The sequence below is a fragment of the Xenopus laevis genome, chromosome 9_10S, assembly GCF_017654675.1.
Source record: "Xenopus laevis strain J_2021 chromosome 9_10S, Xenopus_laevis_v10.1, whole genome shotgun sequence".
Classification (NCBI taxonomy): domain Eukaryota; kingdom Metazoa; phylum Chordata; class Amphibia; order Anura; family Pipidae; genus Xenopus; species Xenopus laevis.
Window position 1 is genome coordinate 33540343 of NC_054388.1, and position 19253 is coordinate 33559595.

Consider the following 19253-nt stretch of genomic DNA (forward strand, 5'->3'; position numbering starts at 1 on the left):
AACGAATGAATTTACCAAAATGCTAATACTTGGATTTGCATGGTTAACATAATTTGGACTGACGTTCCGAGATTTCTCCCAGAGGTCTCTAATGGTCTGGAAAGGGGACTCGCCACCTGACACAAGGAACTATCTGTGGGTTGTACCATGGTCCCACTACACCTACTATCCGGAATTGGAGAGGTGATCCGGACAGTGAGCCGTAAGCATGACCCTTTTACATTCACTCCTACTATCCGTGATTGGAGAGGTGATCCGGTCAATGAGCCGTAAACATGTTCCTATTACACTTATTACCCACATTTGGATAAATGTCCTGAGCTGAGAGCCGTCAGCATGATCCAATTACATCTACTACCGACAGTTGGAGAGGTGTTGGAGTATGAGCTGGGAGCATGATGTAATTACCTCTATTACCTACAGTTGAAGGGGATTTGGACTGTGAGCCGTAAGCAAATGAGGTTTTTTTAATATGTGTACACTTACCAGCGGGAGGTCTGTGTTCGCGGATGGCCGGTGGCTGACGCTGGGATGCATCTGCGGCGCATTGGCCTCTTGCGGCGTCTCTCGGCTTGTACCCTGTCTTGGGGTACCTTGTCCCTCTGGATGCTCTTCACAGCGGTGGTGGGGGCTGGGTTTGCCTCGCCACTGTGTGGCTTTACCGTTGCGATGGGAGAACACTAATAGAGGACGGGTGCCGGATATATCGACTGGGGGGGCAGCGGCCACACAGAGGACATTCTTCTCTCGGACTAGTACCTATTAAGGCATGATTTTATTTATTCTTCTTTGGACACTATAGGGTTAATGAAGATTGACTGATACACCGGGATTATGATTTCTGGACACTAGGGGCATATTATATGGATTTGTATTTTTATTTTTATTTTAAATTTTTTATTCATTTGTATTTCATGTTCACAGGTACATATGTTTATTAAGGATCAACTTTAATAGATTGAGGTGTATTATAGTATATGATTTGGGGTACTCACATTTAAAAAATCTTTTTATTTTTACATTAACATATTTATATTTTAACCTTTGTAGGGTTATACACGGAGGAGTGTTGGTGCTATACACTGAAGCAATGTGACGCACAAGCACAGTGAATACACGCCTGAATATCAGGTTATATTGATATAGATCATCGGGTTAGAGTGAATACATGCCCTTTTGTTTGTCGCGGACCCCCCAGCGAACATTAATGGGTATATCAATAAAGGGTTCATTAATAATGGGTATATCGATGGGAAGTACACTTACCAGGTCCTAGCAATTAATTAGTGATGGGGAGAGAAACATTGGGATATTATGATACTAAACGGTAGAGAGAGGGTTAATACGGCTGTTACCTGAACACTTTATATGGAATCACTGTGATGTTATCTAGGTTCAGATATTAGCATTGTTATACGAATATATATCTATATATGTGTGTGGAGTGAGCCCCTGAGCAGACCTTCCATCCTTATTCAAACTTTGATATTTTTGTAACAAGTCATAACTATGGTAACAACTTTAACAACAAATGGGGTAGTGATATAATGTTACTTAATACTTGGTTTTAAAACGTTTTTAACATTGTATTAGGAAGTGGGTTTTTGTTATATTATTTATGTTTATGTAGTGATTTGTGATAATTATTTTGTTATCTGGGATTTGTATATTTGTCGTACTTTAATGATGGGGTGGATACGTCATCTCTAATTGGCCAAAAAATATATTTTTCCCGCCAATCTGGGTATTTAAAGCATTTGTGTGTATGTATTTGTTACTTTGAAAAAGGCCTCGGAGGAGGCCGAAACGTTAGGCTTTCGCAATAAATTTTCTATAATTTTCATAAGTCCTGTGAGTGCGGATCTTATTCGTGTATGCAGAGATTGTAATTGTTGATACTGCACCCAGGCGTTTGAAACTATTTTATCGAGAGTGCTGGCTTCATGGAGGACTGTATCGGATTAATTTAAGCCGGGCACCCGTGAGTTTTGAAGTATGAAAACGAATGAATTTACCAAAATGCTAATACTTGGATTTGCATGGTTAACATAATTTGGACTGACGTTCCGAGATTTCTCCCAGAGGTCTCTAATGGTCTGGAAAGGGGACTCGCCACCTGACACAAGGAACTATCTGTGGGTTGTACCATGGTCCCACTACACCTACTATCCGGAATTGGAGAGGTGATCCGGACAGTGAGCCGTAAGCATGACCCTTTTACATTCACTCCTACTATCCGTGATTGGAGAGGTGATCCGGTCAATGAGCCGTAAACATGTTCCTATTACACTTATTACCCACATTTGGATAAATGTCCTGAGCTGAGAGCCGTCAGCATGATCCAATTACATCTACTACCGACAGTTGGAGAGGTGTTGGAGTATGAGCTGGGAGCATGATGTAATTACCTCTATTACCTACAGTTGAAGGGGATTTGGACTGTGAGCCGTAAGCAAATGAGGTTTTTTTAATATGTGTACACTTACCAGCGGGAGGTCTGTGTTCGCGGATGGCCGGTGGCTGACGCTGGGATGCATCTGCGGCGCATTGGCCTCTTGCGGCGTCTCTCGGCTTGTACCCTGTCTTGGGGTACCTTGTCCCTCTGGATGCTCTTCACAGCGGTGGTGGGGGCTGGGTTTGCCTCGCCACTGTGTGGCTTTACCGTTGCGATGGGAGAACACTAATAGAGGACGGGTGCCGGATATATCGACTGGGGGGGCAGCGGCCACACAGAGGACATTCTTCTCTCGGACTAGTACCTATTAAGGCATGATTTTATTTATTCTTCTTTGGACACTATAGGGTTAATGAAGATTGACTGATACACCGGGATTATGATTTCTGGACACTAGGGGCATATTATATGGATTTGTATTTTTATTTTTATTTTAAATTTTTTATTCATTTGTATTTCATGTTCACAGGTACATATGTTTATTAAGGATCAACTTTAATAGATTGAGGTGTATTATAGTATATGATTTGGGGTACTCACATTTAAAAAATCTTTTTATTTTTACATTAACATATTTATATTTTAACCTTTGTAGGGTTATACACGGAGGAGTGTTGGTGCTATACACTGAAGCAATGTGACGCACAAGCACAGTGAATACACGCCTGAATATCAGGTTATATTGATATAGATCATCGGGTTAGAGTGAATACATGCCCTTTTGTTTGTCGCGGACCCCCCAGCGAACATTAATGGGTATATCAATAAAGGGTTCATTAATAATGGGTATATCGATGGGAAGTACACTTACCAGGTCCTAGCAATTAATTAGTGATGGGGAGAGAAACATTGGGATATTATGATACTAAACGGTAGAGAGAGGGTTAATACGGCTGTTACCTGAACACTTTATATGGAATCACTGTGATGTTATCTAGGTTCAGATATTAGCATTGTTATACGAATATATATCTATATATGTGTGTGGAGTGAGCCCCTGAGCAGACCTTCCATCCTTATTCAAACTTTGATATTTTTGTAACAAGTCATAACTATGGTAACAACTTTAACAACAAATGGGGTAGTGATATAATGTTACTTAATACTTGGTTTTAAAACGTTTTTAACATTGTATTAGGAAGTGGGTTTTTGTTATATTATTTATGTTTATGTAGTGATTTGTGATAATTATTTTGTTATCTGGGATTTGTATATTTGTCGTACTTTAATGATGGGGTGGATACGTCATCTCTAATTGGCCAAAAAATATATTTTTCCCGCCAATCTGGGTATTTAAAGCATTTGTGTGTATGTATTTGTTACTTTGAAAAAGGCCTCGGAGGAGGCCGAAACGTTAGGCTTTCGCAATAAATTTTCTATAATTTTCATAAGTCCTGTGAGTGCGGATCTTATTCGTGTATGCAGAGATTGTAATTGTTGATACTGCACCCAGGCGTTTGAAACTATTTTATCGAGAGTGCTGGCTTCATGGAGGACTATATATATATATATATATATATATATATATATATACAGTATACTGAATATCTGTTTATACAAATCCCAATTCTGTGTGTGCAATTTTGTGGTGCTCTATCTGGGAACTCTGCTGCTCAGAAATTCCATATACATCACAATAAAATAACAGCAATCAGATGGCGCTCACACAGCAAAATGTGCTTACTGCTTTTGGTTTATTGAGATCTCCACACAACGTTTTGAGGGGTCTACACCCTTTTCTCAAGTGTTCTCTAAGGGCCTTATTTATCAAAATCCGAATTTTTCAGAGTATATAAATAAAAAAAAGTCCAACCAAATTAAAATCCACAATTGGACCTTATTTATGATTATAAAAGCACAATTTAATAGGATTGGGGACAAACCCAATAAAATCGAGCAAAAACCTGAACCATTTGATTATGAGTTTTTCCCAAATCGCTCTATTTTTTCGGACTTTTTCCCGAAATGCCAGAATTTTTCAGAGCAGACCACAGAAACTTTAGGATAGGAACTTCTCCCATTGACTTATATACTACCTCGGCAGGTCTGAGCTGCCGGACTTTCAGATTCAGACATTTTCCATCCTCGGGGTATAATAAATCTCGAAAAATTAAATTTTTTTTCCACACTGAATAATTCTGATTTTATAGTAAACAAATATTTGCATATTCTGAGTTTTTGGCAATTGGACTTTAATAAATAAACCCCTTAATGTCCAGTTGCCTTGGAATTCATTCTACTAGATACTGTTTATCATGACCTGGATAAATGGGAATCTTCATAGACACTGTATATATATATATATATATATATATATATATATATATATATATATATAGCTCAAAGTTGTAGATGTAGACAAAAGAAAAAGCTCGCACTCACAGGTCTTGCAAAAAAATAAAAAATGTTTATTGGAAAAGAACAACTGACGTTTCGGCTATCACTCTAGCCTTTCTCAAAAGTATATATATATACACAGTCTACCCACACTTTGATGTTACTCCCAGTGGCCTCAAATCAGGAGCTCACACCCCTGTAAGGACCCCCACATCTGTCCTTATTTCTGCACCATATCAACCTTCCTATCTGTCCTACTTATTTTGGCTTCTGCATCCTCCCTTCTGCATGCCCAATTAAATTTCCGACTAGTGTATGTGAGCAAGAATGCAGGATAGGGGGTGCTGTAGGGTCATCACTGTGATATGTAGGGGTCCAGCTAATTCTTGTTACACTAATGATCAGACATTAACCCACAAATTAGGATTTGAACCCAAAAAGTTGAAATCCTTTGCTGCAATTTATGTATGCCCTTTTTAATAATCAGCATGTTCTCTCTTGTTTTTATTATAAGTGTTATGCCCTTTTAAAGAGCCTAATCTTGTAGGGCTAGACAAATTAAATGGCTTTACATAAACATGCATGCAATTCCCACATCTGCTCACAAGCAGGCTATCAGTGGCAGATTAAGACACACTTTTACTCTGGGCATTTCCCTGGCATCTCCAATCATGCAACTCTTTTCAATGCTGCCATAACTTGAAAAGTAGGTTGTAGTACGATAGGCTAAATGACGGTGAGAGGGTCATTACCTGTCCTATAATATCATGGTGGGGAGGCAGTTTTAAGTGCTTCATAGTAAACTCCCATTATAGGTGATGCCCCACAAAAAGGAATGCAATGCACCTGACGGAGCAGGGGTTTGGCAGCATTAAATAAAGGGTGGGTGGGAGCCTAGAGATTCATACTAGACTGGTATCTGTAGACCCCAGTTGTTGCCCAACCTGTCCTAATTATAATCAATTGTTACATATTACTATGATGTGTAACTATGAAGCACCAGCCAAAGAAAAGGGTTACTGCAATCGTCTAAACCTGTTTTGGGAAGAGCCTGAGTCTATGAATAGTTTAATAACATGCGCCAAGGGGGAATTTATAGAGTGCTAAATATGGGGTTGAAGCAGAGGTTTTTTAAAGGAACAACAAAGGCTTGCAACAAGAGTGTGTTTATTAGGTGCCTTGGAAAGAGGGTTTTTCTACTTAACACCCCCCCCCAAAATTGGCTCACAGCAGCCTACATAAGAATTGGGGTTATCATCCTACTGTAAAACCTGGTGCAAGAGGATACTGGGCCAGGGACAAGAGTTTTTTTTGGCAGGGAGCTAGGATTCAGGACTGTTCATGGATTTGGGATAGTTGGCAGATATGAGCATCTATACATATGTTCTCTAAATTTCTACATGTGCATGTATATACTTGTGCATGAGTTGGTGCATTCTAGCTGCGCATTTGCTTGCAGGACGCTTGAATGTGACATGCAGTGCCAGCTCTCATATTGCTGCTGGCAGAGGTAATACAGCTTCAGGAAAGGGAGTAGGGGGGTATATTATTCTACTCGTACAGGCTCCACCTCTCTCCCACCCCAATCCCCCTCCTCCTACACTGGGTCTGGGGTATAGAGGGAGCTGTGAGGAGCTGACAGGGACACAGGGACAGAAGGAAAGAGTTAGCATAAGGAAGAGTTAATACAAGACATAGGGGAGAAGAATCTATAGGAGGGAAGAGCTAGGGAAGAGGAGAAGCAGGCTGATTAGAAAGGCATAAGGCAAGTGTAATAAGAGGGAGGGAAAGAGAGGGGAAGAGAGAATTCACAAATTAACTTGCAGAGTAAAAGTGAGAACAGACGTAGTGACAGAGTGAAACGTGGGAAGCAAAGAGAGAAAGAGAGGGGGAAATAATTAAATAGATGGACTTAGTGTTTGCATGAGCCAGCAACCTTAGCCAAGGCTGTGACACAGAGTCACACTAAGAGACTGTCAGCCAGAGCCAAGGACACAAACAGTTGCAGTTTGGGAAGAGTACTTGGCAGCTGGCTCACCACTGGAGTCCTGAGGCTGCTATCAAGGACAAAACCGTGTCTCTGTAAGTGTGCCAAGGAGAATAGATTGTCTTCCAGCATCTTTAAGGAAAAGGAGTCCCTGGATTGAACAAGAGACTTGTGAACTAGCAGGGGTGTCCAAGAGCCCGCTCACAGGAGGCAAACCTCTGGACTGTGCCAGGTAGAGTACCTACACCCTCTTGTGCCAGGTACAGTACTTACACTCTCTAGCACAATGCAGGAGACAGAACACAGACCCTTACTTGCCATTGCCATCCTTTGCTGCCTGGCCATTCTTCCTTTCTTAGTGGATGCCAAAGGCACGTATTACCCACCGCCAGCCACAGGAAGATTCATTCACAACCTGTATACCTCCGGCTCCCAGCCTCGGCTCTACGGCAAGCCTATTGGGAAACACAGGTAAGTTTGGGAACCCATTTAGTACCTTTACTTGCTTGACAATGTACTCACCAGATCATTCGGATGTCAGATACGCAGAAACAAATTGGGTGCAGTTATGTATTGGCTATATTGTAGGTGCATGTGCTGCTCCAGTGTATGTACTGTCCTTATACAGAGCATCATGTCTATTGGTCTTATACAGAGCAATATATATATATATATATATATATATATATATATATATATATATATATATATATTGTAGGGCACATTTACAATTTACAACTGCAACTGCAGTGGGCAAAGTGATAGTTTGAGCACAATGGAGTTTTTTCCTCCAAACTTCCAGTATCGTTGCACTGCGTCTGACGCATTTATGTCTGATTCCTCAAAATTAACATAACTGTGGATTTACTTCATTGCAAACTGGACACAATTGCACTGGATTCCCCTGGTGTCATTTCCGGTGTTCATCGTGCACGTGACATCTATAGTTGATGGTTTAGGTGGAACAGAAAGTAGTAAGGACTCAGCAGTGCTTGTACCTTTAATGAATGGGGATTAATATGCAACTCACTGCAGGAAACATTGCGGGAGTGCGACTGCACTTCCTGAAATATGTCTAGTCACAATATAAGGCCATTATCCTCATTCAGAGCAGCAGGTCCTTCAACGTCATATTCTTAGGATCATACAGAGCAGATCAGCATGCCCATTGAATATTGCAAAGTATTATTATATAGAGGAACAGATCAGTGAAGTATATTCACTCACTGGGGCTCAGTTACAGATGCATGTGATTCAGTCAGTAACTTTGCTGCATACAGGGAAGTAAGTGTTAGTGTACAGGTGAATTTTTTTCTGTATTAAAACTCCTTTCCCATCATGTAGCTTATTCCTAAAGGCACACATACTGTATATACACCATAGGCATGTATATACACAATGTGTCAGGTGGCAGTTTTCAAAGACAGTGCCATCAGACTACTTAAATTGTATAGACTGAGAAAATGGGCAAGTATAGGCTGAATCCAGCTGCTGGTGCTGAAAAACCAGCAGATCTAGAAAAAAACATGATGATTACCTATATGATTTCTTATAATACACACAGTGAATCCATAATTATTGTAATAGCTCCTACAATATATATAGCTCTAGAGCTTAAAGCTTGATAGCTAAAGGTTGGAAATGACTAGGCTAGAGTCTATATTGCTACACAGACATTCCTCCATGTTTATCAGGTTCATAACCATTGCTTACACTTGTTACACAGTAACAAGTAGCCTCCTGCATCCCGGCTGCTGCAGAATTAGCTGCTGGAGGGAGAGACTGTGACACATTTTGGGCATAATTATGAGAATGTGTTGTTGGAATTAAGAGTGCCAGTGCTTTAAAACTTGCCACTTACTCTGTATACCACAGAAGATACGGCAGACACTCACAGATCCCACAAAAAAAGCTGGCCTATGAGAAGTAACCAGTGAATGAAATGCATAAGGCTATGTGTCCTACATTTACTTCAAGAGAGGACAATTTTCTCTTCCTATAACGATGACAATTACTTAATGTCTCATGGCTGACCTGGGCCTGTAACTAGAGCACCTTGCTCGTTTATTGTGCGTAAATGCACAAAGGGGCGTGCCCCCGAAACGTTGCATTTCTGCATAATAAACGAGCAGGGTGCTCCCTGCAACGGTAATGCCTTGTGTGCTGATACCTTCTTCCCAGATCGATTGTGAGTTTGCCGGATCCTTTAATAATGTGCACCGGGCTGATCTGTAACTAGAGCAGCAATTTTCAGTAATTCACCAGTCTAGTTGGTAAACTCACGAGCATTACACACTTACCAGCAATGTACAGCCCCAATGCACACTTCCAATTTGCCCCAAAGCACAGCAGCTCTTGCAAACCCACCCAATCACTGGCCGCATGAGCCATTGCTCAGTCCTCTTTAACTCTAGCTTATAAGGGAGTCTAGGAAATGTAGGGTAGCCCCTTTTCATGGTACAGGTATGGGATCTGTTATCTGAAACCCTGTTATGCAGGAAGTGCCAAATTGTGGCGATGACATCTCCCTTAGATACCATTTTAATCAAATAATTCTCATTTTTCTAAAAATGATTTCCTTTTTTCTCTGTTAAAATAAAACGGTACCTTGTACTTGATTCCAACTAAGATATAACTGATCTTTATGGGCGGAAAATCAATCCTATTGAGTTTAATCCATGTTTAAATTACTAGTAGATTAGTAGACTCAAGGTATGGAGATCCAAATTTTAGAAAGATAACAGGTCCCATAAAAATATCCAGAGAAATTTGACTCATTGTCAGTCTCTCATGTGTCAAACATCTCTTTTTAATGTTCAGGAACAGCTTGGAGTTCTGCATCTGGTGTTCTGCCCGTCAGATAAGTAAAAGCCAACCTGAAACCCTGTGTTCCATATACGTTTTTATGCAAGTGGTGTGTTCATTAATAAAAGTAATAAGTACTCCACTATCATCAGACTGAGTAGTGTAAACATTATCTGTATATAAGTACTACAGTATCTGTACACTGAGCAATATATAAATTATCAGTATATACAGTAAGTACCTCGATATCTGCGGAGAAGTGTATTCATTATCAGTAAATGCGCTTCTGTATCAGCCCAAGCCAACCACAGCCTAGTAACAGGGAAGATATGTGCCCTCAAAGATGCCCCAGTAGCTCCCCATCTTCTTTTCTGCTGATTCACTGCACATGCTCTGTGCTGCTGTCTAGTGATGGGCGAATTTGCGTCGTTTCACGGACAATTCGCGAAACGGTGCGGGCGTCTCGTTTTTGACGCCGGCGCCCGTTTTTTGACGCCAGCGGTCGTTTTTGACGCCGGCCTCCATTTTTTTTCGGCGTTTTGCGAATTTATTCGCTGACAGCAAATCCCGCAAATTCGCCGCAAATTTGCCCATCACTACTGCTGTCACTTACTGAGCTTAGGGACCCACTCACAATATACAGTACACATAGAATATGTGTCACAATATAAGGCTGATTATTAATAAATACAGATAATTATTACATGGCAGCACAGAAACCAGTGCAACTAGCTTCAGAATTTTGATAATCAGCCCTGTAGCATCAGCTTATATTACAGAACAACCTCATTTTCTGCTTGATAATTTTCTACGACCCCTAAACTTAGCTTCTCAACAGCTGCTCAGAGCCCACTGAGCATGTGAGTGTCGCAGACACTTTCCAAGATGGTGACCCCCTGTGACAAGTTTGAAGTCCCGGATCATTGCTGCTATTGACAAGCTGAAACTTTAGGCTGGTGCAATAAGTTCAGTAAATAACATATGGCATTTTAGCCTAATTTTTAGGGTTTAGTTAAGTTCTGAGGTTTAAATATGCTGGTCAGTTAAAAATACAATGGTCAGATAACCAATACCCAAACATCCTCATGTGCATATTTCCCTTACTTGTCTACCTCTCTCTAACCATCGCACTCTCATTTTCTTCCAGGAATTTTTGCATGTATATTGTAGAGAAGAATGTGACCTGCACACAGCAGGATGGAATGGAACCATATATCAAGGCCGAGTATCTTACTTGTACCTGGGGACCCAAGTGTCAAGGCACAGTTGTGTGAGTGATACATTTACTTAACTTACCAGTAGAGCATCACTAAGCAGCACAGGGTTGCCAATTTAAAAGGTGTGAATAATGTACGAAGTCTGTGGCATGAAGAGCATGTTTCTACCATTTGAGTACTTGAAGAGGCCAGGGGCACCACCCTGAGGCCTTCAGCTAGGGGAGCAGATCAAACCATCAAAGAGCAGTCTTCCAAACTGACATTTAAAATCCAAAACTAGTTTATTTAGCTAAACATATTGGTAGCCTTGCACGTTTTGTGTTGAAAAACACAATCATAATTGAGTGTTTGTTGAACCCAAAACTTGAAAGGCTACCTTACACTTAATCATAATTAAGTGTTTATTGAACACGAAACGTGGAAGGTTACCTTTATGTGTACCTAAATAAACTATTTTTGGATTTTACAAGTCTGTTTTGAAGACAGCTCTTTGAGGGCATTTCCTATGCCAATACGATTGTTCCACCATCCCACAATGCTTTACTAACTCTACTGAGCTCTTCCCTGCTAATCTGTACAGACCTAATGACATCAGCAATGACATCACTGGCATAGACCACCTGCATAGCAGAAACAGGCTCATGACACTAGCATGCTGCTCTCAGTGACCCATAAAGGATTCCCCAATTAGTCCAGCTAACCTCTGGGCCTAATAATCAAAAGGAGGGGAGCAATTACAATAATAAGGTCAAGGTTCTCCTTCCACTAGATGTTTTTCAGTACAAACAGTAGGCTGACACCACTTATTATTTTCCTATGCAGACTACAACCCTCTTTGTTTGGTGACAAAGTTACCCCATTTCAACATAACAATCAGAAGTTAGCTTTTCTGGTCTTGTCCTGTCAGAGCAATGGGACAAACATCTGACTGGTTCTGTTGTTAATAGACTAGGGGAAACTTTGCATTTGTCAGTATAAACCCTGCACATTCTATGATGGCGGGTTTCAAAGCTGGCTGTGGCTTTGCACATTTAAATGATTATATATAGGGGAGGAATTCTTCACCTTAATGTCTCCCACATGAAAACACCCCACACACTGACTTTTCCCATTGTTTTATCACACTTAAAGGTATAGGACGCTCTACAGGCCCAAGTACAAGATTGGGTACAAGGTGGTGACTGAACTAGAGTGGCGTTGCTGCCCTGGACATACTGGAGATTCATGCCAAGATGGATCCATCCCTCACTCTGGTTTCCTGCCTCCCTACCAAGGACCTAAAGCTGGCCCAGCACACAGGCCTTTACCTCCACCCAAGAGCCCTCCAACATATAACCTGCAGCCAAAAAATGGCTTTGGTAAGTAGTATAACTCACACACCTAACTGGCTTGGTAAACAAGTTAAACTAGTGAATTAGGTACAAAAATCCTCATGATTGGACATCCGTGTAGTACTAACTATCCTGGAGACTTCAAACTTTTTTACACTGAAGCTCCCTGTTTCCCAAACCAATCACTATGTTGGTAGCTGCATCCTCAGTCCTCAAAGTCAAAGTCAAAGTCCTCAGCTGGTTTTGAGACTCCTTGACATACACCCCAAAATGTCAGCAAGCTTAAAGAGCATCTCAAGTAAAAGAAAGAAAAAAAAAGTGCTGATTTCTTCCTCATGTTTCGGCCATATTCGGAGCAATGTGTGTAGCACATTTGGATTTGTGGTTCTGACAAAAGGACCCTGGGTTTGTGGTTGGTACACTGAGCTCTTGCAGGCTTGACCTTTTCAAACCATGTCTGATCATGTAAATACAAGTTCAGGCCAATACTGACAGCTCCACATGGTCTAGCACTTTGATGTGCAACATTATGTTTAAGGATCAAAGTAACCCAGCCAGCGTTTCAGAACATACCACAAAAGCTGGCACCACATCAGAACACCGCCGAACTTCATGGCTGGGATCATGTAATCAGGCATAAAATGTCTCCCCTGCCAATATACAACCTGTCACCCATTCAGTAGACTTGTCAGGTTAATATCATCTTTCTATTTAATTTGCCCATACTAAATTTCATTTTACACTAACAAGTGATTATAGACTACTTCCTATTCATCACTTACCATTTAGCATTTATATGGCCATGTAATTCCATGGGCAGATGTGAGATGTAGCACAGGGATACTAACGACTTGGTCTATAATGTAAACATAGCACCCTTGGCACCCACAATATGCAGCTATAGATAAAAACAAATTTAAATATAATAAATACATGAAGATTACATATGAACGCTAATGAAAAAAAATTGTACGTAAGAGACTTATAATTGTTGCTTGTGTATATGTGCTGTAGATTCCTATTTCACATAGACCTGCAACAAATATCTTCCTATCACCAGATTTCTGCAGGGTTATTAATAAGGTTCTTGTCTTCCCCTTGCAGGTCGGAAGATGGCTACTATATTTGGAGAACGTATGGACCGCGTGGAGGAAGAGGTCAGGCGGCTTTCTCAGTCATATGAAAGTTTGCAGGGAGTAGTTACCAGTTTGGGAGATTCCCTACGCCTTTCTATCCAAGAAGATACAAACAAGATGATTGGTTCCCTTATCAACAGTCCCAGTTCTGCCTCACAGTCTTCTGTGGAATTTGGAGTGATCCCTGATGCACTTGCTGAAGCACCCCACATCCCCGGAGACATCTCTGGCAAGGTAGCTGAAGTATCTGATATTTTGCGCACCAAGACTGAACTGCTGGATGAGGTCAATGGGATGGTAATGGGACATGAAGCCCAACTGAAGCACCTGCTGGATGCAGCAAAGCCATCTGCCCTCACCTCCACTGAACTACTGGATCAATATCTAGAGGGTAAATTAGCTGAGTCCAGAGCGCAACTGCTGGAAGGAATAGAGACACGTCTACAGAATATCCAGGGGGTATGCGATGTCAAGGTGCAAACAGTGAAGAAAGAATGCATAGATGGGGAGCAGGCTGCATCTTATAGGATTCAGCAGGAAATGGATGGAAAGGAAGTGGAGATGAGAAAGGAGATGTCCGCTCTGAATGCCAAAGTGATTGGGTTTAGTGCCCCTGAAGGTTGTTGTGGAAGAATTGATGGTCTTATTAAACGTATAGAAGAATTAGAACGTAACATGCGACAGCTTACTGAAGACCACCATAGCCTGAGACAAAAATTGGATGTGGAGATTGCACAAATTATGGTAGAACCTCAAGTTAATATGAGGTTGGATGATGTTGAAAGCAGACTGAACCTTACAGAGGAAGGCATTAGGAGGTGCTGCCAGGAAGGAGGGGATAATGGCCATTTCCTGGCTGAACTGGATGGAGTAAAAGTCTCTGTAGATGATAAGATGAGAGTTCTGGAGGAGAGGCTGATAACTGCCGTAGGAGAGCTGGGCAATGCCACAATTCCACTGGATGGGGCCGTGATGCCATTGCTTGATGCTCAGATCTCTGAGTTGCGTAGAGAGGGCATGGAGGGCATGTCAGTAATTCAGACCCGGTTAACTGCTGTAGAGGAATTGTGTGCTACTGGATGCTCTGTGCCTGGTGGTGAGTCCATCACTGACATCCACAATGAGATTTTGCAATGCCGTGAACAGGGTCAAGACCTTCGCACCCAAATCGACCACCTGAACAACACTATTCTGGGAATTCAAAGGCATCTTGAAATTCAGAAGGAAGAGGCTTTGCAAGGAGAAATTACTCTCCTACAGGTAAACCTGCGGAGTGTGGGAAGGTCCCTACACGGTCTAGAGGAGACAGTAAATAAGTATGCAGATACTGTTGTCCAGATAAACACCTCAGCAGAGGAAAGGGGAAGTCGTCTAAATGAAGAGTTAGTTTCTGTGCAAGGCCAAGTGGTAGGACAAGGTTCACAGATCCGTACAAGTCGAACACAACTTATGGGTCTACGTGGGGACATGGAGAGGATTAAGGCTCGCCTTGCAGGGCAGATGGGAACCTGCCATGTCATTGCTCGTGATCTAAAAGGAGAGGTGTCTCAAGTTGAGCACAGGTTGAAGCAAGTGGAGGGCTCTTGCCATGGCCAAGAAACAAGCCTCTTAAGCTACCTGGACCATATTAACAATACTCTTGCCTCCCATGAGCATGACTTGGTTTCCCTCAGACATGGAAAAAACTCAGTCAACCAGCAGGCACCAAGCTTGACATTGCCACCTACCACTGCTGCCACACCAGGGAAAAAGTAGCTGCAAAGAACTAGGTGGACGTAACATTCTTGAGTGCCTCAGGAAGAACTATGGGGTTAGACACTAATATGCACCAGTGGGGAGCTGCACACAAGATCGAACATTAAGCAGCAAACATACATTGATACTGTGGTTAGAAATATCAGACTGAGTGGACAACCAGACCTGCTGCGTGGGAGAAAGAAGAAGAGGAAGTGCTGTTTGGTGCTAGGGCATTATACATCTATATAAAGGGGTATTTCACAGCAGTGCCTTTATCTATAGACTCTCATATTGTGGTTCTCTGCCCCCTTATTTATCTAAAAGTAAACCGTAATGCACGGTATCTTGTTAGAACACTGTGCTGTAATGAACTTGTTTTTCTTGGGGAGTACAATGCCAAAGGAAACTCAGATACAACAACACGTCTGGGGAAACAAAAGAGTGACGCCGGGACTGTGCCAGGACTGGCATGCTGAATATTTGCAGATAATAGATCAGTATCAGCCCATTCTGCATTCCTAAAGTCTGTTATTCTTAATATCATAAAGACCATGGATGCCAAACTCATAGTTCAACAGCTAAGCTAGAACTCCCATCACCCTTAGCAACGTATGGGTAGCCACAGGTCCAGCTAATAATTAGCATTCATCTGTATGTCATAACTATCTGTGTAACACAGGTGCCCTCTGCTGGAATATGGGATTAAACAGACAGTTGTATGCCTAGGGGTGGCAGTTAGATTAATTATTTAATAGGGCAAATGGGAATCACACCTACGGCCTTCTCATAACCTGGGCCATGAACAAACCCTTTTTTAAACCTTTTTCTCTTTAATTATTTTTTTTACAGGATTGTGCAAGATCTGAAACAACATTAAGCCATTTTATAAAAATAAAAAAAGGAAAAGTATACCCCCAAACAATGTAGGTTTCTATACATTAATATTGCGTAATACAGTTCATATGCAAACCCCAGCTTGATGTAGATCCAGCATGATCTTGCAGGCAGAAAAACAGTTCACGTTGATTTCTGTGAAGAAAGCCAAATGGATTGCCAGTAGCTGGAAATCACTCTTTCTTTACACGGAGAGTCTGATATTTAACCAGAAAGGTCACTTAGCAAATGCAGAAGATCTGAGTAGGTCACAAGAGATATCAGGTAATGAACTTCGCTTGGTTATCTGTATGCTGGAGGTTGCAGTCCAAGCGACTGCAGGAAGGTCCCTCCACTAGAGCAACCAGGGCACAATCCCTTATAACTAAACCTTGGTTCTCTCAACGCTATACATTAAGCTTTTTTCTTTGTCAAAAGCATCCCTGACCCAAAGATGAACCGTGTGAATACTTGATGGCATCTAAGCTGCACATTCATGATACATGGCTGTTACCAAAGTTCAGTTCTCTCCACAAAAAGCAAGTTTTGTTACTGTAGGAGGATGCTAGGACTTGTTGTAGTTCAGCAATAGCTGGGAAATCAGGTGTTTTTGCTGGTGTGTAGCTGCTGACTTGATACCAAAGGATTGAGTGGGTTGGCCTGAATTGATGCCCTGGCATCTACAATTTTTTCACTGTTTCACAAATTTCACGGGAAATTCTCGAAACATCGAAAAATTTGTGGAACTCTCATTTTGACGCCCGTGTAAATTTTGATGCCGGCGTTCAAGTCAATGGGCGTCCGAACAATGTTTTGAAGTGAGCGACTTTTCAGCCGCGCGGGGGGAATTTTCGATGCAGTTTTGCGAATTTATTCGCCGGCGGCAAAAAGTAGAAATTTGCCGTGAATTTGCGCCTCGCGAATTTATTCGCCCATCACTATTCATAACCTCTCCTATCTTCCAACTGTCATTATCCATCTAGTTGCTAGGGTCAGGGGGATCCTAATGACCAAATAATAGTTTCAGTGTTAGACCTGGAGAGCACCTAGAATGTTTGCAGTTTCATATAATGGTATGTACAGAAGGTATCAAATCCATGGCTGAGATGCAGTGCCCTTAGAATATTGCCATTTGAAGTAGAATGCTCTGGATCACTCAGTCCCTTCATTAGCAGGGACCCCACAACATCACTCTACATAATCTCTCAGACTTGAACATCCAACTAACACAGGAGCCATTGGGTTTTATTCTGTGGGTTACATGATTTTCTTATCTCTTTTTTTTTTTTTTTTTACAAAAATGAATATTTTTTGTTAAAAACAATTTAAACAAATTGTTGGGCTCTTTTTGTATTATTTGTTAAATATGTTTGCATACGAATTGTCTCTCTGGTTTTGAAATAAAAATGTCTTTAGTGAAACTAACGCAATTCAGCGTGTGTCCCATACAGGATAAATAATGCCCTGTTTATAGACAGGGTTATTATTAGAATGGCTGCAAAGTAGTAAAGCAGAATTATATATTCAAAAATAGCACCGACCAGATGGACCTGCCTGCAGAACCCTACAGTGTCCAATGGAGGTGCCATGCTGCAGGTCTGTTTATATTGTACAAAAGAAATGAGGAGTTCTGTGTGTGTCCTTATGTAAAGGGTAGGGTTATCGGAGTTGTATATCGGAGTTGTATATCAGCAGATGGCAGATCTCGGTGCTAGGAATAGTAGGAAACCTGTGTCAATTCCTCCTTGCTGAGACTGGGCAGTGGGTCCCTTCAGAAGAAAAGTGGCTGAATTCTGGGAAAAGTAGCGCAGATGCAGAGCAATATTTGGTTAAAGGAAACATATTGACCAGTTCACTTAATGCAGGGTACACTAGAGCTAACCGGCCAATCAGAATTCAACATATATATACAGATATATAGACTTCAAATCCCATGATACAACATGAGCTCTCAATCACATCATCCAACACAAATAAACCACCAACAATTGCAGAGTTCTCTAGGTACTTACTCACAATATACAACAAATACAGAATATAAAATCAAGCTACAAGGCTGATTAGGAATTCATTCAGATTCACATTATAAAATGGTAGAATTATAGAATGGTTATTCTGGTTTTTGATCCCTGCCTGTCTGACTTTGCTGCCAATCCCGACCTTTGCCTGCCTGACTATTCTTTGAACTCCGCCTGTACTGACCCCGGCCTGTCTGACCACGCTATATCGTCCACTCCTTGTTGGTGTTGCCTTCCATTCTAATATTGGTAACGTATGTGCCCCTTTGCTTGTTCAGAACACTTACTTGGCTCCTCTCAAGTTTAAGACCTGGCGGCATCTGAGTAGCTGAGGGCTCCTCCTGAAGCCAAAGACGGCTGCTAAAGGCAGAAGATTGAGCTGTGACCTGGGAGCCTAGCACTTGTTCTGAATTTAGGGAGCCATACGTGACAATACCCTTTGTATAAGGTATCCAAGTATAATGTATAATATCTCCAACATGATAAGGTCTATCTCACTGGAACAAAACTAATCTTTAATCCAGTTAAGTAAGGGACTGTAAAGGTGGCCATACATGGAGAGATCCGCTCGTTTGGCGATGTCGCCAAACGAGCGGATCTCCCTCCGATATGCCCACCTTGAGGTGGGCAATATCGGGCTGATCCGATCGTGGGCCCTAGGGCCCAACGATCGGATCCTAACGATGCCCAAACGGGCGGTCGGATCGCGGGACCGCATCAACGAATAGATGCGGCCGCGATCCGACGGGATTTTCTGTCCCATCCGATCGAGATCTGCCCGACTTTCGGCCAGATCTCGATCGGTGAAGCCCGTCGCGGGGCCCCATACACGGGCCAATAAGCTGCCGACACGGTCTGTCGGCAGCTTTTATCGGCCCGTGTATGGCCACCTTCAGTTTAAACAAAGAGGAGACATCTCTGTCTACAGCTCCAGGTTCTACCTCATTGGTTTAAATGGAGACACCTGCTTTGCAGGGTTTTCAGTTTCACTTGGACATGGACACACTTTTAAAATTCAGGGAAGCCTCTACCAACTGCTGGGGGTTTTCATGGTGTGGTCACCTAGAAAATCCACATGCTGCAGGCATGGCAGCTAAAATGCAAGCTTTTGGCTTCACTATTTTTTAAACAACCTAATATGTGGGTTCTATTGGCACTGGATTTTTAAAGACAGGACATTCCTATAAATGTAAGCCTAGACTAGAGCACACTGGTGGCAGAGGGGAAAGAGTAAGGTCCAGCAATATGCTATTCTGCACAAGTTAGATTTGAGGGAAGGGGCTGCAGGTTAATTACTCTTGATTATGATTACATAATACCTGATCCTTGTAGTGGGAGCAAAGTACAGCTTTTTCCT

General features: G+C 41.8%; 1 protein-coding gene across 2 annotated transcripts; it reads left to right on the plus strand.

Annotated features, from left to right (window-relative positions):
* Positions 1-6419: 6419 nt before the first annotated feature.
* emilin3.S (elastin microfibril interfacer 3 S homeolog) lies at positions 6420-17303 on the plus strand. 2 transcript variants are annotated; one of them, XM_018238398.2, is made up of 4 exons: positions 6420-7250; positions 10732-10854; positions 11933-12159; positions 13237-17303. In XM_018238398.2, exons 1-4 carry the CDS (start codon positions 7066-7068, stop codon positions 15021-15023), a joined length of 2322 nt encoding a protein of 773 aa, XP_018093887.1. In that variant the 5' UTR covers positions 6420-7065; the 3' UTR covers positions 15024-17303. The 2 variants fall into 2 exon arrangements, with proteins under 2 accessions (XP_018093887.1, XP_041434453.1); XM_041578519.1 differs by having other exon boundaries at positions 6420-7011.
* Positions 17304-19253: the final 1950 nt, after the last annotated feature.

Bases quoted from the DNA above. Each gene is read 5' to 3' on its own strand.
- emilin3.S (XM_018238398.2), top strand. From the start codon at position 7,066: ATGCAGGAGACAGAACACAGACCCTTACTTGCCATTGCCATCCTTTGC. The intron at 7,251-10,731 runs GTAAGTTTGGGA...ATTTTCTTCCAG, and splicing joins AAGCCTATTGGGAAACACAG to GAATTTTTGCATGTATATTG. The intron at 12,160-13,236 runs GTAAGTAGTATA...TTCCCCTTGCAG, and splicing joins GCAGCCAAAAAATGGCTTTG to GTCGGAAGATGGCTACTATA.